Genomic DNA, 26,020 nt, shown 5'->3' on the forward strand with positions numbered 1-26,020 from the left:
GTCATATGGGTGCCAGTCAGCTACATTTTCAGTTGAATGCAAACAGTTCGCAAAACCTGAATTAGATAGAAAAATTTCATCCACGTTTTTTAATTAAAAAGAAAATTATGCTTTGACTTCATTAAATTCCATAGAAAAATTTCATCCATATTTTTTAACTAAAAAAAAAAAAAATTTATGCTTTGACTTCCTTAAATTAATTTCAAAAGTGTAAGGAATAGTTAAAACTAAAGTTAGGTCCTCTATAAAAATGCTCAGTCATTCAACAAATGCCTAGAACCTAAATGTTGAAAATACAAACTATCCAAGATACAGTATTTTTTTCTTTAATAATATACTGTGAGTATAAATTTTTTTGAAAATAAGCTATGTTCAGTTATACCTAGTAGTTCTTAAGCCTTTTAAAAAATTTTTTAATTACATTTTAGTTAACAAAAGTGATATTAAATATGATTTTTAAAATCAATTGATAACTTCCAAATTCACAAAAATAAAATCCTAAAAATAAAAATGTTAATATTTATTGAATTTATTTTCTTACTGCAAAATTTGACAGCAAGGAGCTTGTCTTGATTTTTCCTTAGCTAACACTTAGATGTTCAAACCTTAAGTACATTTAAATAAAATGCTGTTTTTTAATCTAGAAATAAAATTTACTCATTTTGGATACTTTTTGTCATCACTTGCATGTATAGCTCAAAGATATAATTATTTCATCAGTGTGATTAAGAAATAAATCTTTAATGCTGAGTTAGAGTACTAATATAATAAAAGTTTGAATATTGGTTTTTGAAAGGAGTGAAGAAAGTCAAATCTCTCTAATGAAAAGTCTCTTATAAATTATAAGATGCTTAATTGAGTACTTTTATAGGTTATGAGTGCTTTTATATCAGTGACAGTTATACTCTCTGCCTTCATGGAGTTTACAGTTTAGTCTGTAAATAAACAGGTAGATAAACATGAAAAGATGAACATAAAAAATTCTAATTTTATAATTTAATAATTATGAATTATAATTAAGTGCTAAGAAGAAAAAAAAATTGTGGTGATAGAAAATAATAGGAAGGGCACCTAACTTAGAAAAGGTGGTCAGCGAAGACTTCTCCAAGGAGTTACATTTCATCGAGGACATGAAGCATAAATAGAAGCCAAACATGAACTTTTGTATTGAGTGGAGGTTTTGAGAGTTAAAAAAAAATAATAAAATAAAATAGTCACTGTTAATGACCATTTTAAATGCAGTTGTCACCAGTCAAGAATGTTCTGGCTAGAACTTTAAATTAGTATATAATTTGTATAATTCAGTGACTTCAGAAATTCAATTTCAAATATCAGTTCTTCCTTGTTTTAAATATTGAAAGCTTTGTTTTTCTTTGTTTTGTTTTTTGGCTTTTGTTTGTTTTTGCCTTTGCCTATTGAGTCAAATTTCAGGGCCACGAATTTTAGCACTTAGCTTATTTTAATTTTTATAGCATAAATCTTTGGGGTAGAGAAGAAGTCAAAATTTATTCTCAGGTTTCTAATTGGAATTATTGGGTAGCTGATGATATTAAGGAATAAAGGAAAAACAGCAAGTTCTGAGGATAAAACAATGGAGAGGTAATGCATTTTGGTTTCTATTGTGTTCAGTCTGAGGTATGTGTGAGACATCCAAGGAGTAACATCCAGATCAAAATAGGAAATACCAGTTGAGTTTGACATTGTTATTGCACCTTGGTTGATATTTACAATGTAGTACCTGTTAGCAGGACAAACCCCATAACAATCCCCTTTCTCCCTTTCAGATTAGACATGCACAGTTTGTTATGTGCAGAAAAATGTATGTACAAATATATTTTCTTTACATAAGTAATATACTACAGTTTGGAATTATCAGCACTGAAAAGAGCACTAGACTTGATGATAGAAGACCTGGATTCACATGTTGGCTTCTCTACTTAATAACTATACCACATTATGCAAGTTTCTTAACTTTTCTGAGCTTCATGTCTGTGATGGAACTGGTAATCTGTGCTTCCGTAACAGAGTTTATTAATTCATTAAATAAATCTTTACCTGGTGCTGGGAAGGCAACTGTGAGCAAATAAACATTGTTCTTGCTTTTACAGACAAAGTAAACAACTACAAGTTACAGTAAAGTATAAGTGCTATGATTTATCAGCAAGAATACAGAATACTATGGGAATAACCATCAGAAGCACTTAAGCTAGTCTGTTTTGGAAATAAAAAGACTAAATAACCAAGTTACGATTAAAAACTAACAGTTCCAGCCTTTCCTTCTGTAGCTTCTTATCACTGGACAGTGTTTAAGCTGAAATCTATCTGTCCATTTGCGTGTGTACATCTGTTTCTCTTCCATCAACTACTAAAATATTAAACATTATTTTGGGTTACTGGTTTATATGTATACTCCAAGATAATATTCTAGAAATATGCTTTGATCCTTTAAGATTATCCAGCTATAGTGAAAACAGGATCTATAAAATGTACCATGTTTTGATTTCCTTTTGTTCACTCATGCAAATATAATGAAAGCAACTGTGTATTATCTTTTGTAAACAATTCTCCATAGAATAACATTGTCTCCAGAAAATATTAATTTGCTGAAATGATATATTTTATTGTGTATAGGAAAAAGTCATTTCTTTTTTTATATGAGATATTTTCTCCTAATGAAATCTGACTGAAATGGTGAATATTCATTCTTCTTGTTTTATGACACAATGAAGTATCTTTTAAGAACAAACTTGGACTTTTAGTCTCTTATCGCCCTAAGTAAAATAATGCTTAAGCCAAAGAAGCCAAATAATACGTAGATTTATTTATAGAAGAGGAGGCAATAGTTAGAGGACTGAAAGCCTAAAATGATGATAATCCCCAAAAAATGATTTGCTGAAAGAATAATTCTGTGACAGAGAATTTCTGTTTTAAAGTCCACATGATTTGCAATTGGGACGAATGCTGATTTTCCATTATGAAGGGCAGTAGCAGCTCCATTAGAAGTCAAATCAGGAGGCTTGAGGTAGAAAACAATGACCCAGGTGTGGGTGGGAAATCCATACTTTCAATCAGTGCAGCATTCCTTACAGATATTATTTAAATAGAAAATATTTTTTTTAAAAAGAGACCAATTCAATTATCCTTTTATTTCCTAAGCATCTGAAATTTGACTTTAAATAAATCTATGTAGTCTATAATCACATATTCCTTTATCTTAAAGCTTACTGTAGAATTTTGTGCCCAAACTAACCAGCAAGCTATTTTTCTCCTCCTCTTAGGAAGAAAATGTGAATGCTCTCAATATCTAATTGATCTAAAATTGATACAGTAATTTAAAAATTTGTATGAAGGGAGTATTCATTTAATACACTAATGTCTAATTTAATATTCAAGCAAAAATGCAGAATTGTGACCTTTCTGTAGGTTTCTGTTTCCTTTGAACAAAAGAATTTAATTGCTCTGGATAAATAATAAGCTAATTTTTTACTCAGGATTTTTAATGTGTATTCCTAAAAGGGGAAACTCTGGTAGCATAGTGGTTAAGAGCTACGGCTGCTAACCAAAAGGTCAGCAGTTCGAATCCACCAGGCGCTCCTTGGAAACTATATTGGGCAGTTCTACTCTGTCCTGTAGGTTCACTGTGAGTTGGAATGGACTCCACAGCAAGGGGTTTTGGGTATGCCTAAAAGGCAGTGTGATTTCCTTTACATATAAAAATGGCATTATTGATCCAATAAAACTACGATATTGTCTCTGAGATGCTCAGTGTTGTTAGTTTTTGAAAACTATTCCATATTGTCACCATTTTCTTTTGTGAAAACCAAGGTGATTATGTGATATGGGTAGTTCACTGGTTCTAAACCTGAGGTTCCTAAGACTCTGGAGAATCCCACGAAGTTGCTGTAATTGTAGCTTAAATCAAGGTACTAATTGGGGCCTACAGATTATTTTCCACTATTTTTAAGAGTCTAAACAAAATTATTAAGGCTATACTACACATCAAGTTTCTTTGCTTTTGTCTGAAAATATTCCACTATTGGCATATCAATATCTGTTCATCGTAGAAATTTATGGGTTCTACATGGAATCTTGCAAACAACAGAAAAAAATTGGAGACCATTCAACTGAACAAACAGTGTGATCAAAAATACACACTCTGAACATAAAAATACAAGTTTTCTTTTGTGCAGAGTTAACTGCCCCATCTGGGAGATGTTGAACAACAGCATCCCTGTCAAATCCGGCAGTTCTCAAATTTATTGGTCTCAGGACCTCTCTTTATAACCTTAAAAATTACTAAGAACCCCAAATAGCTTCTGTTTATGTGTATTGTATCAATATTTACTGTATTAGAAATTAAAACTGAGAAAAAATTAAATATGTATTTATTTGTTTTAAAGTAATAATAAAGCCTTTACATGTTATCATAAATGACATTTTTATGAAAAATAACTATACTTTCAAAGCAAAAAAATCTATAAATAATACCACTGTTTTATATTTTTTATATATATATTTTAATTTCTAACTTAAGACAGCTGTATTCTCACATCTGCTTCTGTATTCAGCCTGTTGCAATATATTGTTTTGACTGAAGAGGATAAAGAAACAAATCTAGCCTGGAAAAGGAAGGACTATTTTAAGAGCATTTTCAGATGCTTGTGAATATTCTTTGATACTACACCAAAACTTTACAATTGGTAGTCTCTTAAAGATTAGGTGCAATGTGGAATCTGAAACTTTGTCAAGGACTAATTTGTACCCTGTTACATTAAAATCCATTGGCCTATCCTATACTTTGAATAGATCTTTTACCCCAGATCCTTTTTTTTTTTTTTGGAAAATGTGTATTGGTCATTTGAAAAATGCAAGTTTTTACAAATGTTGACATATTTCATTGTATTATATGAAAAAGTCATCTTTGTTAATTCATTAACCACCAAGCTCATCAAAAAAGTCTTTGCTATTGGTAGCTGTCAAGCTCACAGTGGCAGATAAGTTTTTCAAGATTCTGATTTTTGCTTCAAAGCTAAAATTTTATCATTGGTAACAATGCCACAAATACTGTCAGTTTTCCTTGAATTGATAGTTTATTTCATGCATTTTCAGGAAAATGTCTACAAGACATCTTAGCCTGAATAGTGGTAGTTTGTCAGTCATTCTTCTATGTAAAAATTGTGTTATGTGGAATACCTGACTTGTTTAGCTTGCAGTTCAGACAATTGCATAAGTGCTTTTCCTTGAGACAACCATTGTCCTTTGATATGCAGGAGTATTTTATTCATACTTCTCATTTTGTTACACTTAAAGGTAAAGTTTTAACTAAATTAATTAAACTTAATCATTTTTACTGTTTCATTGAAGACAATGTTTTATGAAACTGGCTTTTATATTATTTTTATGACTACTAATAATACTCTTTGGAGACGCTGCCTTGATTTGTGCTAAGGTACCAGCAGTTTCACCCACCGTTGCTTTTGTACGTACCATCAGTGTAAATCTCGACACAGCTAAAAGGGCAAATAGTATCTTAGTAATATTATGAAAAGGGGGCACTGGTGGTTCAGGGGTACAATTCTTGCCTGGAACCACCCGTCTGTCAACCTGCTGCTATAATGTTGAACAGATTTCAGTAGCGCTTCCATGCTAAGATGGACTAGGAAGAGTGGCTTGGTGATCTGCTTCCGAAAATTAGCCAATAGCCTATGGATCACATCAGCCCAATCTGCAACCTAACACGGGGATGGCAACAGGACCAAAAAAAAACGGGGATGGCAACAGGACCAGGCAGCGTTTTATTCACTGTATATGGGTTTGCCATGAGTCAGGAGCCAACTTGGTGGCAGCTAACAACAACAGCTGTTATGAAAATCATTTTGACATTATGGATCCCTGAAAGGGCCTCAGAGACCCTCCTGAGTCCTCTGACAACACTTTAAAAATTACCAGTGTAATCAAATGAGCAAACTGGCTTATGTTTCCCAAAAATATTCTGCATCAAAATTATGTAGGTTGAATCTTATTTTTCCATAGAGACAGTGCCATTCTTGGTCCAAATATCTGACACCTTTATGCATATGACCACAGGCAGCAGGCTTAAGCACTATAAATGGCTGATCCAGGTTAATTCTGGGACAGAAAAAGGAGCTTCTCCACCCTGGTTCAGAATGCAAGAAGACTATATGAAGTCCTTTGAAGATCCAAGATCAGAAATTGTAATTCCCAGTTTACTCTGTTTACTTCCAGTGTGATGCTACTTCTGCATTTGGATAATAACTAATGTTTTCCCAGGGTGTCCTGCCTATTAATAGGTACACACAGAGCCCTCTCCTAGGTAATAACCTAATTATAAGAAGATAATTGGTTTTGGATATATAGTTGGGAACAGGTCATTTGGTGTTTTAAAAGTTTTTTAATTAGTTTCAAACATTTAAAAACTGAGAGATTTCAAATAAAAATGCAAATTTTCCCTTTTCCTTGTAAAAAAATTTAAAAAAACAGATCTATATTGCTAGACCAACACTGACATACAACAGTACTCAACTGGCATTCTTTAGACCCTCCAGGCCATTTCACTTATTTGCATTAAGGGTGGCGTAATGGTTAAACGTTGGGCTACTAACCAAAAGGTTGGCAATTGGAATCTACCAGGTGCTCCTTGGAAACCCTATCGGGCAGTTCTACTCTGCCTTATAGGGTCACTATGAGTCGGAATAGACTCCATGGCAAAGGGTTTGGTTTTGGGTTAGGGGTACTGATGGCACAAGGTTAAGCGCTTGGCTATTAACCAAAAGATTGGCAGTTTGAATCCACCCAGAAGCTCCGCGGAGAAAGACCTGGTGATCTGCTCCCATAAAGATTACAGCCTAGAAAACCCTGTGGGGCAGTTCCACTCTGTCACATGGGGTCACTGTGAATCGGGTCTACTCAGTGGCATCCAACACAACAATAATAATAGGCAATGGAGTAACTGATTCCTGCCTTACTTCATTATTGTCTGGAAGGAGCCCTGGTGGCACAGTGGTTAAAGCGCTTGGCTGCCAACGAAAGGGTGAGTGGTTGGAACCCACCAGCCACTCCGTGGGAGAAAGATGTGACAGTGTGCTTCAATAAAGTTTACAGCCTTGGAAACCCTGTGGGGCAGTTCTATCCTTTCCTGTAGGGTTGCTATGAATCAGAATTGACTCCATGGCAATGGGTTTGGTTTTGGTTTGGTCATTATTGTCTGGCTTCTCCTCCTTTGTAACAAAATACTTGTTTTGCTACTTTTTCTGGTTTGATAGCAGAACAGATTTTGAGACTTCAATTAAAAGATTGTTCTCTTCTTTTTCTAACGAGAAAGGCTGTACCCAATGTGGTAGAATATTTCATATTTTGATAAAACCTAAATTAGATAATAAGGTATTTTACTGTTAATTTTGAGTTTATAAATTATTTTAATGGTGGTTCTGTATTGTTCTGCCAGGTGCACAGGACTTTACATTCATTTCAGTTCCTTTATTCAGCAGTTAAATATCCCCTCTGACTTTGCATATAACTGAAAATAGAATTCCCTACATCCCTTTCAGATTATTTCATGTTCAAAGAATTATGTTCATTATTGAAGTATTACTTAACTGTGAATTGTATAATTGCCACTCTAAAATCTCAACTTGTGAATGAAATTTTATTAGTGAGAGTGAGAAATTATTAGCTATAGAATTAATAATCTGATCACTGAAATAGTCTTTAAGTGGCATGGTGCCTTTTTATTAAAAAAGGTAATATGTATGCTCATTTTGGAAAATTTAGAAAACTCATATTCACAAGAAGGATGAAAAAGCTCTGGTAAAGCTACCCTTCATAAATAACCACTATTAACATCTTGCTATGTATCATTCTGGTTTTTTCTTCTTCTGTACATTTAAATATTTTATATAAATGGATCATAATGGGAAGATAGTGATTAAGAACTCAGGTACTAGAGTCAGACAGCCTGGAGCTGAATCTCAGCTTGATCGCTTATTAGATATGTGGCTTTCGGAAATTTACCTCACCTCTATAACCTTAATTATTTCATCTGTAAAATGAAAATAATATCGTTTGTCTCATAGGCCATTTTAAGGAATTAAATAGCCAGATGCCATAGAGTTAATTCTGACGCAGGGCAAACCTATACCTGTCAGAGTAGAACTCTGCTTTATAGGATTTTCAGTGCCTGGCTTTTCAGAAGTAGATTGCCACACCTTTCTTCTGAATTACCTTTGAGTGGACTTGAACCTCTAATCTTTTAGTTACCAGCCAAGCTTAACCATTTGCACCAAATAAGGCACATAAATCACTTATGAAAATGTTTAGACTCTAAGTGCCCACACTAAATGTTAGCTATTATCATTATATTATCATTATATTCTCATTTACTTAGTAATATGAACATCTTTCTATATCATGAGCATCTTTACATGGTTTTTTAAAAATATATTCTATAACTTATTATTGTTCAATATTCTAATTTATAGGTATAACATAGCCTTTTAACCATTTCCCTATTTCAGGTGTTTTAATTGTTTTCTATTTTGCAGTTTTAATAGCAATGCTATAGATAATCTTCTGGAAGTTAAATGTTTTAGAGTCTTAAGTAAGCAACTTGTGTTAATTTTACCCATCTTAAAGTATATGCAGAACTTTCAGCCCATGATTCCCTATAATTTCTACAAATGCCATGGATATACCGTTTTGACATTTTCATTAATTCAATTTGATAATTATCTGGAAGAAGCAGTTTTTAGCATTTGCATTTGACTGATTTACTGGTAAACAATTAAAAATTTTAGACTCAAAGTTGTTTGAAAAGTTAACAGTGTTGACTATATAAAAGTAGTATACTATGAGGCACTAAATATTGGATACCAGTCTGCCTCTTTATAACTTTGTGAGGACTGGTAGACCTCAGTCTCCATACTCGTATCATCAAGGTATTAAATTAGCCTCAAAAGATCCTTGCAGGCTTATAATTGTATTTCTTTAACATAAGTTTCTATACCAACGCAGTAAATTTTATTATTCTGTTTAGCCCTTCTCTCTGATTCAATGACTTTAGAATAATTGACATTTATTTATTTTGGCTTTTGCATTCCACTCATAAAGCTAGACTTGATCAACTGGAAGTACTCTAACTTCATGTAAGACCTTTGTCATTTAGGTCAAGTTTATCTCTATTAAATGGAATATTGATTTCTGTTGGTATCGAGTAGAGTTTTGTTCATATTATAAGGATAAGCAAGTGAGAACTGTAGAAAAACAAGAAATTTAAAATACTAGCTTTCAGTTTAAGAATTTGATTCCTATTATCTTGTTTTTCAAGGGTTTGGGACATATTTTGAGCAAAAGCAGCCCAGCAAAAATAACCTATGCCATCATTATTTCAGCAGCAAAATTGATTAGACATAGGAATGATTTGAATCTATATAATTAGCTGGCTGTGTCCTATACATGACTTTAATAGAGAGTATATCTTAAACTATTCTGTAGGTCTTTGTATTTTAAAATGATACATTTTCTAAAATAGATTGTCTTCTAAAATTTCACAATTATCTCTTCTTTCTACTCATTCTACTTTCATTAAAGAGAAAATATAGATTAACTCAGAAATGTATTCAGTAAATATTTTTAAGTGCACATTATATGTCAAATATTGTGGTAGGCATTGGAGATACAGCACTGAACAGACTTACTAACCCTACTTTCAAAGAGTTTATAGTGGAACTGATGTGGAAAATATATACATATTTGCAACAAATCTATCAGGTAAAGGATTGATAGCCTCAAGGAGTTCTTATAAATCTATAGGGGAAAAAAATAGAATGGGTAAAGGGCATAAAAGAAATACATGAGCAAGAAGTATGTGGGGGAAATGTGCCCTCTCATTAGACATGTATTAAAAATTTAATACCAATTTTGCAATCAAATTGATAACTATTTTAAATGATCATCATCAGTGTTATAATTAGCAATGATATGAGCTTTCCTATTTATACTAGGAATATAAATTTGTATAATCTTTCAAGAATACAACTCATTATATTTATATAGAGAGAGGGGGGCCTGGTGGCACACTGGTTAAAAGCTTGGCTGCTAACCAAAAAGTTGACAGTTTGAATCCACCAGCTGCTCCTTGAAAACCCAATGGGGCAGTTCTACTCTGTCCTATAGGGCCGCTATGAGTCAGAATTGACTCAATGGCAGCGGGTTTGGTTTATATATATATGTGTATCTAGGACCTTAAATTTTTTCTTAAATTTACATCTTACATTCTAAGTAGTCATCTTGTTTTCAAAAGTTTATTCAAAGGAAATTATCAGAGACCTTCTAAGAGTTATGTACAATATTATTTATCACAGTATTATTCATATGAGTGAAAAATTAGAAACAATCTTAATGTCTGTGATTAAGTAATGTGTGGTACATACATATATGAGTTGTTATATAACTTTAAAAATCATATCTTTAGGAATATTTAATGATGTGGAAAATTACTCAAAGTAAAATATGTGCTTAGAGAAGTAGGAAGCAAAACCGCATTGGTGTAAAATTGCTAGTTATCTTACAATGTACATTATTTTTAAAACCAGAAAAATATATTTTGCTTGTTCTATTTTTTAGATAGGACCTGATAATAATAGGGATATCATTTCTCTGCTTTTCAGATTTGTAGCATCAAATTTGCATAAAGCCAACTAGAGTTGTTTTTATAGCTGTATTTACACCAGACCATTTTTATATCCAGGCTAAGGTATTCTGTTCTGGCTAATATTGCTGGGTAGAAAATTATATTACATTTCAATGGAACTTTGAAGATAAACTTTTTTCCTGACTTATGCATAAATAATTCTTAAGAATATATAATGTATTATTTTTAAAATTATCTAAAGTACCTAGTAACCCTTTTATACCATACCTTTGATGGACTTCATAATTTCTTTTTAGACAGGTAAAAACTTTAGAAAAATAAAACATGAATTGAATTATTCTCTGGCTAGTGAGCATGAAATAACTTGTCTAAAAGTCTAATTTTTTGTAGATTGTATTATCTTGGGATCAAAGCTATTATAGAAACTCAAGGATCAAAATCAGAAAGTTATAATAAATTATAAACAAATAAGTACAAATGTAAATACACTATAAGAAATTGGACCCTTGAAAATAAATATTTTAGAATAAAAAAATTTCAAGGGGGTGGGAAGATCTGTAACTTGCTACCAAGATTCTATCATTTGACTTCTCATTTCTTCACTATTCCTTGTAATTCTTTCCTTAATTTTTTCTGTCCTTTTATTGGTTTAGTATTATAATGGTACTGCCTTTTCTACAAAAACACATTAGAGTATTTATTTTTCTTTGACAGGTATATAATTAATACTTATCTTTCATTTCTTCCCTCTTTTTCACTTTTCCTTAATAAAATCACAAGTTAAAACTGTTCTATTGAGGTACAAGTTTTATTAAAAAGTCTGAAATATAGTGAAGTGAAATATAAACCAGATCTCAAAAAACATTACTTACAGGAATTTAAATTTTGGCCTCTCAAGCAAAACTTTTTTTAAAATCTCCTCGTGTCATAGCTGACAGAAACAATCTATAAAAAAATAGCTGTACTAAAATACACTAAGTGATATTGGTTGGAAGATTAACAGTTTCTAAGAAAAAGATTTTATATCCTGTCATTAATACCCATATATAAAAAGAAGCAGCAACAGCAGAGGCATGGTGCAATTAGTAAAATAGGGTTTAAAATATTTGTCTCTTAGGTAGTTCTGAAAGTAAATTAGATGACTCTTAAAAAAAAAAAAAAAAGCAGTTCAGTCCCTGGGACAAACAGAAATATTTATTTAATCTGTAAAATACTAATTTAAATCAATGTATAATCTTAACCTAAGTCAACCGGTAGTCTCTGGGTGGCACAAATGGTTAAGCACGTGACTACTAGCTGAAAGATTGGTGCTTTGAACCCCCCCAGAGGCACCTCAGAAGACAGGCCTAGTGATCTGCTTCCAAAAGGTCACCACTTTGAAAACTATGGAGCAGTTCTGCTAGCACACATGGAGTCACCATGAGTCAGAATCAACCTAAAAGCAACTAACAACAGGAAATCAATATTAAATATTTCTTGGAAGTTGAGGGAAAATCCACATTAGTCATTCCATAGGTACCAAAAAGCCAAACCCACTGCCATCGAATTAATTCCAACTTAATAGCGGCCCTATAGGACAGACTAGAATTGCTCCATAGGGTTTCCCAGGCTGTAAATCTTTACGGAAGCAGACTGCCTGTCTTTGTCTTGCCGAGCAGCTGGATTTGAACTGCTGATCTTAGTTAGCAGCCAGGCTCTTAACCACTGCACTGCCAGGGCTCCTTTGAGCCTGAATTTAATGAAAGGACATGAGAGTCAGAAAATTTAACACCAAAACCAAACCCATTGCCATCGAGTCGATTTCAACTCACCGCGACCCTATAGGACAGAGTAGAACTGCTCCATAGAGTTTCCAAGGAGTACCTGGTAGATTTGAACTGTTGACCTTTTGGTTAGCAGCCATAGCACTTGAACACTATGCCACCAGGGTTTCCCAAATTTAACACCAGCTATGTTTTTTTTTTTTTGATATGTCCTTAGAAAATCGCTGAAGTTCCCTCATCAGTAAAACAAAGAAACACATAACATATGCAGCCCTTGTTCAAAATCTTTCACCATAAATCTTGTAACTGAAGAAAAGTGTGAATACATACCCTTCAGTGATATGGAAACCTACCCAAATGTGACTGCAAGAAGCCCACAATTTCATTGAAGTCTCTTGTTTTCAAAGTAAATATAAAGTTGTCTTTCTATTCCAAAATATATGTATGTGCTTTAATAAGAATATAAAATTCTCAATTATTTATTATTAGGATGGTGGTGAGAGTGGGGCTTGAGTGGTTTTCTACCTTGTAACAGTGGAGATGATTTTACAGGGAGCTCAGTTTTGTAATATTGGGCTGAATCAAAAAGAACCGACAACACATGCTGAATTAACATTCAGACCATTTCAATTGTTGCATGATATTTCAGAAACCCAAACTCTTATTTAAAAAGGTGAATACAAATGGCAGTGTCATTTCTCTGATTAACCCCTGAGGTTAGATTCCTAGTAATTCATCCCTGAAGAGAGATTCCCAGAATGTTGCAAAAGATGTAATACAATACTGTATTTTAAGGCTCTTTTTCATGGATATTTTGCTAAATATATTCTAACTAAGCAGCTAAATAGAAGATTGAAATGGTTTTTGATCCTCTGGTTAGTATCTTTTAAAATCTCAGTGAAATATGTGTCAAAGGATTTCTTCAGGATAGAAAAATGATTAATAATGACTTTTTCATTTGGCTAATAACATTTTGATTTCCACCATATGCAAATAAATAATCTCAAATAACTCATAACCCCCACAATTTTTTGTACCCAATTCTCAAACTTCATTTGTATTGCAGTGATTCTGTATGTAATATAAACATTAACATTTTAACCTCTCTCAATTATTGATAAAGAGCCTCAAAGAACAGAATCTATAAAGGTAGCTAATGACATGAGGCTCTTATAATTATCATGAGGAGTAAATTAATTCACCTTATCCAGATGCTAATATTTTGCAATTTCTTTTAAGTTCTTATTACAGAAAAAATAATAATCCATCATAGGTAACCCTAGTGGTGTAGTGGTTAAGTGCTACGGCTGCTAACCAAGAGGTTGGCAGTTCAAATCTGCCAGGTGCTCCTCGGTAACTCTATGGGGCAGTTCTACTCTGTCCTATAGGGTTGCTATGAGTCGGAATCGACTCGACGGCAGTGGGTTTGGTTTTTGTTTGTATTCCGTCATAATTGATGATTAAGATTGACTAGAATAAATGAGAGCATTATGTTTTAAAATCTATTGATTCCGCTTTTCTCTGTTTTCTCAAATTTTAATTTCTGAGACACATCTTTTTCAAATTTCCTCTGAAGTTATTTAGTATTAGGTATTATTATTATTATTTTTATTATTATCATTACCTGTTCCAGGAGTCACAAAAATCACATGAAGCTTGTATTACAATCATTACTAGCATTGAAAACCACATTGGCTTCTAAAGCCTTCCTCTTACACAATAGTTTCAAAATTCCAAAGGCAGATTTGTGCACAGAAAATATTCAAGCATTAACAGATGAACTGTCTGCTCCCAAAGTATCTCTATTTAAATTGATATTATAGATTACTTTTCATATTTAGAGTTCACTGGTATGTATCTTTTTCTTATAATTCATTCTTTAAATTACTTATAATTACACTTGGAACTGAAACGATTCAGGAAAAATTTCTTCCATATATAACTATAGTAATAGGTAAAATTTCTTCAAATGATAGATAGACTTTACATGTACATATACATCCTTTTATAAGCATCACTTTTTAACATATTTTTAGTCAGGCATGTTACTAGAATACAATTTTAACTTAAAATCAGTAACTATGGGTGTTGTTCTTAGATTTGTCACTAACTTCTTGTTTAACCTTGAGGAAGATACCTCATGTTTCTGGATTTCATATAATCTTTGTCTGAAACATTGGTATATTAACATATGTAAAATTCTTACCTGAAAAAAACTTCCAGAAATAAAGACAAGTAGAAAATGGTGCTCACTTGTTAGTATTTAACAGTCCTGAAAGTCTTCTCAGTTTCTAAAAAGTCTTCAGAAAGCAGTTAGAGGCATTAAAGTATATTTTTCATAGGAAACTACCAAGTCTATCTTTTTAAGCAAAATACAGTGAAGCTCTGCATAATACAAGAAACAGTTTTGATTTAAAGATGTTCTCTATCAATGAAAATAGCACAAGAGAATGACTGTTGTGGTGTTGAGTCAGTTCTGACTCATAGTGGCCCTATAGGACAGTGTAGAACTGCCCCATAGTGTTTCCAAGGAGTGGCTGGTGGATGTGAACTGCTGACCTTGTAGCAGTCAAGCTCTTAATTACTACGCCACCAGGGCTCCAGGAGAATGACTATGAACTCCATCCAGAGACTCCCTCTTAAGGAATGTGGACATTTTATTCAGTATCCATTATTTCTAAATTTGAGAATCTTATTTAACTAATAAGAGTGAGAATTGGGGATTATCTTTTTGTGCATAACTTAGGATAATGCTGAAAATTTAGTAAAAACTATTTCAAGTAAAGCAAAAAATTGATCCAATTCTTCTGTACCCGCATAAGTTTTTCGCAATAGAAACGCTGTTTTCTCAGTATTATTCCTAAGCAATCTCCATATGCTCTCAGATGTTCAACAAGGAGTAAAACAATCGTCTACGAAATATAATTTTGTAGCACGTCACATTTCTTATTTTTTTCTGAGGACTTTTAACACTGGGAACTTGGCACCACACTGACACTAATTCTGCTGTCTCCTAATCCAAGCAGGGTATTTTAGCTAACCTTGATCTCTGCTGGTCTGAATTAAAATCGTCACCCTGTCAGTGCAGAAATTCATAGTGTAAAACCACTTATTCTAAAGCTTGCTTTCCCATCTTTTTAGATTTTTGTTTATTTTTTGTCTCTCTTTAAGCAAAATGTTCATTCTTACTAAAATGCTACTAAAAGCAAAAGAATTTCCAGTTTATATGTCATCTAATAAAACACTTTGTATTGAGAAGCTTCCTTTCCTCACTTATATTGTGATGTGAAATAAGTTTTAAAAATGGTAGCTTACCTTTCATTTCCCCTGTTTTACGCTAGAGGACAGTTCAGCAGACATGACAGAAAGCATTGAGGGAGTGAATGTATCTAGCATTGGTCTGGCATTAAAATTTTCTGGTTGGGCAGCACAACTGTTTAATTGGGAATCTCAGTGACAGCTGAACAGCCTCAGTGCCTGGGTCAGCAAGCAGAGGAACTTCACTCCATCACCAGTCAAGAGTGATGTTTGTTAGGATTGATCTTTCCACTTAGAGAGCATTCACGTTTCTAGTCATACCATTGATATTTTCTGATATTAAATGGAATAGACACTAAGACCCTGAAAGAAACAAAGTTCTCTGCCTAGGTATATTTATAATTCTTTGTTTTCTGTAAGCCAAATGTAAATGTAATGCTCCTCCAGATACTGCTTCATCAGAAGTCCCCAAGATAACCAAACGTAAGTGCCCATTTCCTTATCTCAGGAATAGTGCCATAAGAAAAGCTGAATTCTAATGACCAGACTATTGGCAGAGCGTGTCATGCAGTCTCTGTTAACTCTAGGCCTCCTAATAGGTACCTCAAAGAGTCAATTGATGTTTTCGCATGTATTACTTACTAATGTGTAGACAATTTTTTAAGTTCACTTTTTCTTTATTCTGTCTTTTTTTATCCATCTTCCCTCATTGTAGCAAATTAGACGGCCGGATGAAAGCAAAGGAGTTGCTAGTAGAGTTGGATCCCTCAAAGTAAATATGTTTCTAACATTTTTTTTTTGGCAAGATTTTGTCTATAGCCTACACTTCTTTTTTGGAGGGTGGTGGGAGGGAGGGGGCTTTTTCCATTTTTCACCATCCCATTTTTTTTTTTAATTTCAATATTTTTATTGGCTGTTGGGTCATATATATTTTTTTTGTTTCAGCTACACATAGAGCAACCAGCTGAAGGCAAGCTGCCAAATAACTAGCTTTGAATGGCACCACAAACAAGAGAAAAGGGCAACTGCCTCATTCAAGGTGCCTATAATTTGGGGTTCTAGAGTAAACCGTTCCTCTGATTGATGTCACTGACTGTGTGTTAAGTTCCTCTTACACAGAGAACTAATATTTATTTTCAGAATCCCTCCCTTTTTTACTTTTTTTTGTAAAAAGTAATTAAATGTTATTTTAGTGTCATTACCATTTGTAGCCCATTCTAGAGAAGTAATAGTTATAAGTTAATAACACATATTTAATATATGTCATCTTAAGAATTAGAGAGAAAAGGAATTTCATATGATGCTAGTAATTTTTAGCATAATGGGCCCACATGGAGCTAATAGCGTTTAAATACCCTGAGTCCCCTTTGTTTTATTTTTTTAAAGTTAAAAAAATTGATATAACACTCATTTGTGTATTTAACCTGCTATCTACAACTTAAAGATTTCTGATTTGATGACCCTGTTTTCTAACTGCTAAATATCCATTTGGTTAATATGTTTTGGGCACTCAATACTCTAACATTTAATCACAGTGTAAGGTAAACAAGTTATTACCCTTAAGAAATGCAGACATAACCATTGATCACTCTTAATGTTACCATGATAAATGCAAGTTAGAAAATTTGCTGAACTTTAAATATATGCAGAAGACACCCTCCAAAAAAATTAACTGCTCACTTATATCTTAAGTCCATTTGTCCTTACAGCAGTTGTAACTATTAAATTAATCAGAATGCCAGATAATTCACTGCACTGTGATGTCCAAAAATTCCCTAACTACCTTGAGGCCTAATATTAAGTCGTTTCAGAATTTTACACACTTCCACTGTATTTCCATTTAGCAATTTATAAAACACGAATTTCTGCACTCTTTCCTCTCCTTGCCTTTTCTGCCTTCTTAGTTTTACTTTTTGTTGTTGTTCTTTTTATTTATTTGTGTGTGCACACACGAGTGCACATGGATGAAGGTGTGTTTGTATGCTTGTGTCCTTTATTCCAGACAAGCCATCCTCTCTGTTCTCTAACACTGCTTTATAGTGGGTAGCTATTTTATTAAAATGTTATTTCACTAAGAATAATCAAAGGGGATAGAAAATATTGATTATATGCCTATTTTAAAAACAAGGCAGTTTAAGATGATTCAGTCAGAAAAAATGAGTTTATGATGCTATATTAGCATTCCTCACTGTCTACCTGTGAGGTTTCATATTTTACCACTGTCTTTCAGGGAATATAAATTCATTATTGTTTGGACCATAGATTATGACTCATTCAGGTGAGAAGGTTCAGTGCAAGATATCTTTCTTAAAATTATTGATAGTGAAATAAAAAGAAAAATGGCATTCATAACTGCAGCATCACCTGCTGCAAACTAGATTATGTGTGCCGACAAGTGTGTTTGTGCAATTCTGTCTAATTTCCACTTTTGCATATGTAGAGCTTCAAATTATAATTGTATGTTTATTGTTTTTAAGTGTATATACAGTGTGATTATGTATATACACACACGAACACACACACATATGTTTAAGAACAAAAGATACATGTTAGGGTTTAATCAGTTTATTTTAACATAGATACAGCCTTAACTCAAAAAGTGTTTGTGAAAGAAAACACAAATTTTATAATCTTCAAATACCTTTATTCCATTTTCTGCCAAATAGAAAAATTTTAAAGTAAATCTCTAGAGGATTATAGGGATCGTTATTTTCTCCAATACTTTGGAGAAAAAAGATTTGTAATTAAACAAAATAAAATATTGGCTTCCAATTTGGGTTTATTGAGCATGTATTCTTGTGTTATACAAATATCTTTAATGTTTTGAAATGTTTGCCAAAGGCAGTGAGAAATGTATAATGCTATGATCTTATTTTTAAAAGGAAAAAGAGGAAAACTGAAAAGAGAACAAGTTGCTTTTTCAATTCATTTTCTGATGTTTACATGTAGCTCCATCGAAAGCTGGAGGAGCTCAGAGATCACCTAGAAGGCAATGTGAAAGGATACTCTCTCAGAGTAAATGTACGATTTCACTCGGTGATTTTTTTTTCCTAAACTTCTGCTGACTGGTAATTCCAAATCTGATTGGTTTGTCCTCTCATCTCCATCTTTTTCCTTTTCTGTCTCTTTTCCCCAATCTCTTTCTCTCTTTTCTAGCTACAGCTTCATGCTCACATTTATGAACTAAAGATTAAATTTTGCAGGGTTGAGGATCCTTAAGCTACATTAACATTGCAGTTGGTTTGAGAGCATTTTGGCCCCAGTGCAAAATAAAAACTTCCTTTTCAAAGTCAGTGTTTCTTATACAATTGTATAATTTTCCGAGAATCTTTTCATGAGACTTCATTTGGAGCTTTTCCATCGCCCCTGTCTTCTGCCCCTTGTTGGATGTGTCAGCAGGATTTTAAATTACAGGTTAGATACGAGGCGTGGAGCCTTGATGATTCAGTTTCAGTTGTCAAGGAAAATGATCAATATTAGAGTGTCATTTTAGGTAATCTGACAAGTAGGCACTTTTTTTCTCAGTTAATAAACCTCTCTTAACTCAGATACTTATGGAATAATTAATTATAAGGTACCATTTTTTGGTTGTTTAAAAATAAGGAAATTAGGCAATTAACATCTTCATAGGAACATTTTCGTGTAACATCTTACAAATACTTGAAATGTAGGTAGTATACCGAAGACAACACTTTGAAGGAGAACACATAGAGCCACCTGGTACTGTACATGCATCATATGACCAATAGTAATATTTTTGTGATAGTTCAGACTTTTGGAATGTTTGGTCCTTCTGCTGAATATGTTTTTGTATGAAAAATGAAAGGAAAATCTCTAAAATGTTATCTGGTATAAATGTGGCAGACAAAAACCTAAATTCTTGCAATAAATAATTTATGGCAAGGTTTAACCCTGACTTCTTCTGGAAGTCCTGATGAATTCTAGGTCCTGATTACCTCTCTGAAGATTATTGCCATACGTTTAATTCATATTGCTATAATGGTCTATAGCAATAGTTATAAAAAATGTAATAAAAATTAGTAATGTAATTCTGTTTCCTCAGCTTGTTTTTAATTATATAGCATACATTGTCATGTATATGTTTATATTAATTTCAAAGTTTTTTTTCTATTTAATCATTCAGTTCTCTTAGCTAAACAAAGAAGGGAATTAATATAAGTATCTCATCTCTCTCTTTTGAGCCTGTCCTTCTCTTCTACGGGTAGTCTTATAGAATTTGAGAAATCATAGTCCCTAGAAGCCATTCTACTATTAAAGGAAAAATTAGTATGAATTCTATGATTAACATACCTGAACATTATTCTAGAAGCCTAAAAAGAATGCAGTAACATTAATATATGTGGTATGTGAATATATGAAGATACTTTTCCTTCAGTCAATCCAACTAGAAAGTTGAGACTTGCTAAAGTCTGCATGGTGAAGAGTTAGGGTTAGAAGATTAGGATCAAATTAAAAGTTCTGTGCTTTGAAAATTGGTTCAGTTCATGCCACTCCGCAATTCCTTTTTTTTTTTTTAACCACCTATACTGCTATATGATGATTTATCTTAATGTCTTCATCTTTTGTGTCATTTCATTGGGGCTAACTTTTTTGTGATTACCTTCTTTCTAGAAAGATTAAATATGAGTATATCATTCTAAGGATCCTGTTTACTAGCAAAGTATGGAAAAAGAACTATCAAACAGCAAATAGCATCTTCTCTAAAGAGCTCAATTAAGAAAAGATGCAAATCAAATGCTTAGCTGAACATTCAGTTTTTCTCCTTCTCCTGTAACTCACATTACCTCAATATGCCTTAGAATATGCCTTATATTTAAGAAATTTTTGCTTAGAAGCAAAATAATGTTACTCTCAGTACCAGCAACTATACAAACACATTTTGTTTCAAAAATGAGGTAAACTGGCATACAGGTGACTATTCCATTTTGTAAAAATTTATTGTAGGTGTCCACACACAAAAGCGTGAAGTATATAAAAAAAAATAAAACTATGTTGCCACTAAAATATTTTATTTAATAGTTGGAAAGGCGAGAGATCAGAGTTTTGAGAAAAGATTTAATTAAATCATTGATGTTTCAAGTAGTATGAGCTATAAGGCATACTATATTTTTAGAGAAGACCCATCTATCCTTATTTATTAAGGTGATTAATGATAGAAGTAGAATAGTCTGTTAAGATGTAATTTTGGGACTAATATTAAACTTTATTTTTCATATGAAAGTATACTTCTTTATATTACATTGATTGTTCTATAGCAAAAATCGGGACTTATTAGATTTCTGAATTCTAACTTAAAAATACGTCATCTTTTTATGTCCCTTATACAAAGTGGAAACAATGGGGCCAGGAACAGCCTGAATGTGAAATTTTTCTGACTAAATGTAGATAAATGCTCATTAAATAAAGGCAGATAGAAAGAAAGAAAAAAGAGGCAAGGAGTGAAAATACCTCTCAGCCACAATTTTATGTTTTCATTTGCTGCCCATTGTAGAGAATAATATGAAGATGTATATATTTTGTATTCTTATTATAGTCTGTGTAATATGATAATTTCTATCCAGCTACAAATATATACAGATAGATTGTGACTAATCAAATATGTTAATGAATATAACAAGTATGTTAATTTTTTAAAAGCTTTGACAGGCAATAAAAGGGAAAATGGCTTTTGAAGAGAGGTTATTGGAATAAAAGGGAAACCAAGAAGAAAGGTGGTAAAGTAGAAGAAATATGATAATTATAAGTACTTGCTTTTCTAACAGAAATAAATGTATGGTTTTATTTGCAGTAGAAAAAGTCACTCAAGGCAGGAGTTATAAGTTTAAGACAGTATTCTTAATAAGTGTTATAGAAAGTGTCTGAATCAAGTCAGAAGGTAATAAGCTTTTTGAAGACTGATTTTAAATGTTTAAGAATGAATTTCCTGAATGCCCGAATAGGGTTAGTATGAAATAAAAAGGCTAATATAAATAATGAATTAGATAGTTAGGATTTTATAGGTTTTTTTTTTAGACCAGTGTTTTCATTCTAGCCTTGGTTCTGAACTAATTCTTCATATATTTTTCTTAAATAGGAATTACTGTCTTTAGGATTTTTTGGACTTTTCAGGCATTAAGTTAATGCGATTAACTCAGCGGTCAGCGAACTATTGTCCATGGACCAAATCCTGTTTTTTTTCTTTTTTATTTTTTTGTAAGCCCGTAAGTAAGAATGGTGTTTGCATTTTTAAGTGATCGGGGAAAAAAAACCAAAAGAACATTTCATGAAGTGTGAAAATTATATGAAATTTAGATTTTAGCATCCAAAAATAAAGTTTTATTGAAACACAGCCACACTCATTCATTTATGTATAATTTATGGCTGATTGTGCTCTACAACATCAGAGTTGAATAGTCGTAGCAGAGACCGTATGACCCACAAAGCTTAAAATATTACCTTTTTACAGAAGTTTCCTGTGCTCTGCTGTAGCTGATCAGTGTGTCAAGATGACATTGACATGGAAACGTTTATAATAGGGACTGTGACATTATCTTAATTTTAGAGCTTGAGAAAAGGAAAGCTGATAGATTTTGTGGGGACAGTTTCAGATCAATCTGCATGGAAGCATGTGTTTAAAATTGTTGCTCTCCTGAGATCTTCTACCTTTATTTTTATTTATTTATTTGCATTCTTGTCTCTACTTGCTCTTCATCCCTCTCCCCTGATACACACAAAGTAAACCCACCATGGAATTACCATTGAACCTTTCAAATATGGAGCTGTTTATACAGATTGACTATAGATTATGAATTCCTCTTCTCTTTTGGGGGTGCTTTACAGGGAATTATAGTGTAAAGCTAAATTCCATGCCTGCTTTCTTAAACTTTTTAAAAACGTGTATTTTTGCTTTATGCATTACAGTTTTTATTACATCTGAATAAATATATTTCCACTGAAGATCATAACCAACTTTTGATTTCTACTAAATTTCTTATTTGTCCTAATCTAAAATTATTATACCTTCTATAGGGAAAGACACCCTGGCATTATTAATATACTGTACCTTAATATATAATACTGAAAAGCCTAAAAGGTATCTGCATTGAATCAACCAATTTGATTGAGTGAGGAAGACCATCTAGAGCGTTAGCCCATAGATGAATAAACATCAGTATTCATTCTGATAGAAATAACTCTACCCTACTAGCTTGCCTCAGTTTGAATATGACTCTACTTTCTTTAGGCAAGTGTCAATGCCTTTAGTTCTTGTATGTAGAATATTTTTTTTTTTAGCCTACTAAGCCTTCCTTGTTTGACATTTTGATATTTAGTCACAGTGCTATTTCATTGGAAACCCTGGTGTCGTAGTGGTTAAGTGCTACGGCTGCTAACCAAAGGGTCAGGAGTTCGAATCCGCCAGGCGCTCCTTGGAAACTCTATGGGGCAGTGCTACTCTGTCCTGTAGGGTCGCTATGAGTCAAAATTGACTCAATGGCACTGGGTTACTATTTCATAGAAAAGAAATGCATGTTATTAATATAAGTAATATAATTATATATATATAATTATATATATGTAATTATTAATATAAGTAAATCGTATTGGTCAGATATGTATTGGCCAATAAGGACCAAACTACAGTAATGATGATGACAATAAATTAATTTTAGGATTATCTCTTCAGAAAATAGGCTAATTCTGTTCACTTTCACTTTATTAAAATTCCCTTAATATGAGAAGTTAATTAATACAATTCTGAGGCTTCAGTTCTACTGAAAAGTAACAAAAATCTATCTTCTCCTGTGCTTAGAACCAAAAAAAAACCTCATGAAAGACTTAGAAAATTACCTATATTAGCCTAAAACATCATTTGGAGTGGAAGTGACACATTTGTGAGGTTTTTAATGCTTACTACAGAATTGCCCATCACGGAAATGACTTTTATACAAAAATAAGATACTAATAAAATATTTTCTTGACAAGTAAAATTCCTTATTGATAGAAAATGAAGAATTGAGGGAAAAATGACAAGGCTCTCAAACTGTTTTGAAAGAATGCTTTTCAGTTTTATGGGTTTAGTTATACAAACAGAACAAACATGCAGAGAAAGGTTTTCTTAGAATAGCATCTTGCTAAAGAAAATTAGATGTGTATATAGTTGGAAAAAAATTTTAATTTCCTAATATATAAAGAATTGACCATGTTTTAGAAACTGCTTGAAAGCGACCTATTAAGTGACAATAATACTTTTTATCACAAATCTTCATTTGAATTACTTTTACATTGTGAGCTTAAAATCTGATGAATATTATTTCACATATTTCAGTTTTTAAAGGACAGGAGAAGAGTTTTATAAGTTCATTCAATAAGCACTTATCGAGTACCTATTACATCATGCTCTGCTACGTGCTAAAAGGGCAGTTAAAGAGCAAATCAGATGATATGGGTATTTCTAACACCTCTACTTTCTCATCTCCTATACCTTTACTAGCCTGCTCTAACTTTGTATTTTGGAACTTGATGTAGAATTCGTAACTAGAGAATGCATACTTTGAGATTTCAGCTAACATGGCAATGTTATCACATTGCCTAATGTGATAATGGTATAACCTAATGAAAAAACGGGCCAAAAAATCTAACATGGGATTGTGACAACCTAGAAATTAAGAACAGGTCAAAAAATTATGAATTCAGAATCCTGAAGATTAAGCATGGTTTAAGTATAAAATAGCTGTTTAAAAAATCAGACCTGCCTGATGGAAGATAGGTCTGGTAAGAAGAGTTTTCTGATTAATTTTTTATATCTTGTACAGAAGAACTTTTCATGGTGTTGCTATTGAAATATGGAGGTTCAGTGATACTGCGTTTGGTATGGTAGTAGTAGGAGATCAGAATCCCGAGCTGGCTTTGGCACCCTCTTTAGAGAATAATATGAAGATGTACAGTAAAGCTGTCCTAAAAGTAACCTCACATGTAGTTTACTAGTGTTAAAGCAATGAAGATCAGTGTGGCACCATAGGAAAAAGTATCCAGCTTGCTGCTTTTTCCCACAAATGAGAATCTTCTCAGCAAGAGATCATACGAGATCCTGGTCAGAGGAAGAATCATCTCCCCTGTGGATTCTTTTTTTTTTAAGTCAGGTTTTTTTTGTTTGTTTTTTTGTCACCAGGTTCTTCAAGTAGCTTGAGCCTTGGAATGTGTTCCAACTCAAGTGTCTGCTTGTAAGGCGGTTTTATTATCTGGCAGATGTGTTGGTGATGGAGCCATTTAAACTTCTGAGACCCTTACTATGCTATCATTTCCTCTTTAACAATGTTTTCTTTTCCCCACTGCAAAACCAGACTCGGCTTCCCTCGTGCTCATCTACCTATAGTGTATCTGAGGTATACTTTGCACGTGTTTTCATACGTGGTCAACAACATGCTCGCCCTCACCATTTTTCTTATTTTCTTTTCCTTTTGCCTTATTTTGCCTTGCACTTTGCTCTTGGCTGAAAGGGATGAGGGTGCCAAAGGGGAAAAGTCACCTCTTTTAGGGGGAAAGTTCTATGTTTTTATACTGCATTTTTTCGTGGGTAACTTTTTCGTCAGTCACTTCATCACATTCTAATGATCAAGGCTCCAGAAAGCCCAAATAGCCAAATTGATTGTTACCACCCCTGAATTCCATAATGATTCCTTTAAACAAGGTAATTCATTATTAAACTTATATTAAAGACAAAGATTCCAGTTTGCCGACCTGTATGTATCTGTCTGATAGCTAAATATTTGCATTAAATTACTTCCAATCCTGTCCTATTAACCACAGACACATGAAAGCATCCAAAATGATTAATAAATGAAAATTTAATATAATTCCCCTATTTTTTATAAGAACAGAAGATTCACACCCCTTTTAAAAATAACTGATTAGGTTACTCCGTAAAATAATTTCCTTGATACTTATCTTTTCAAAAGGTTCTTATGATTTAGAAGAGCTCATCACTCATGAGATTCATGTTCTTTTAACAAAAAATTTTATATTAAATTCAATCTATGTTCTTTGCCTTTTTAGGAGTTTAATTTTATATTGTTAATGTGTTAAACCACAACATAAATGGGTTTTCTTGTCTCTGTAAAGGAGGTTCATTGAAATATTATTAACAGACTTTGAATATATTTTAAATGTACTTTCCAAAGCAAGAACACTGTTTAGTATCTGAGAGAAAAGACTATATGCACCTTAAAAGATGATTAGTAAATAAAAGGATTTGAATAGTCTATGGATTTCATGATCCTGTTATTTTACCTTAAAAGATATTTCTACATATATTTACTTTGTACAGGCAATG

The 26,020-nt window shown here is 32.7% G+C and overlaps 1 protein-coding gene across 5 annotated transcripts in view; it reads left to right on the forward strand.

Moving 5' to 3' along the window:
• GPHN (gephyrin) overlaps nt 1–26,020 on the forward strand; it is a 569,154-nt gene that overhangs the window by 359,630 nt on the left and 183,504 nt on the right. The window contains exon 9 of one of the 5 annotated variants that reach the window (XM_049899425.1): nt 18,640–18,711. The exons of the other annotated variants lie outside the window; for them this stretch is intronic. Within the exon in view, the coding sequence (XP_049755382.1) occupies nt 18,640–18,711 (72 nt within the window). The remainder of the gene's footprint in view (nt 1–18,639; nt 18,712–26,020) is intronic. 5 annotated transcript variants of the gene reach the window in all.

This window comes from Elephas maximus, chromosome 10 (assembly GCF_024166365.1).
Source record: "Elephas maximus indicus isolate mEleMax1 chromosome 10, mEleMax1 primary haplotype, whole genome shotgun sequence".
Taxonomy (NCBI): Eukaryota; Metazoa; Chordata; class Mammalia; order Proboscidea; family Elephantidae; genus Elephas; species Elephas maximus.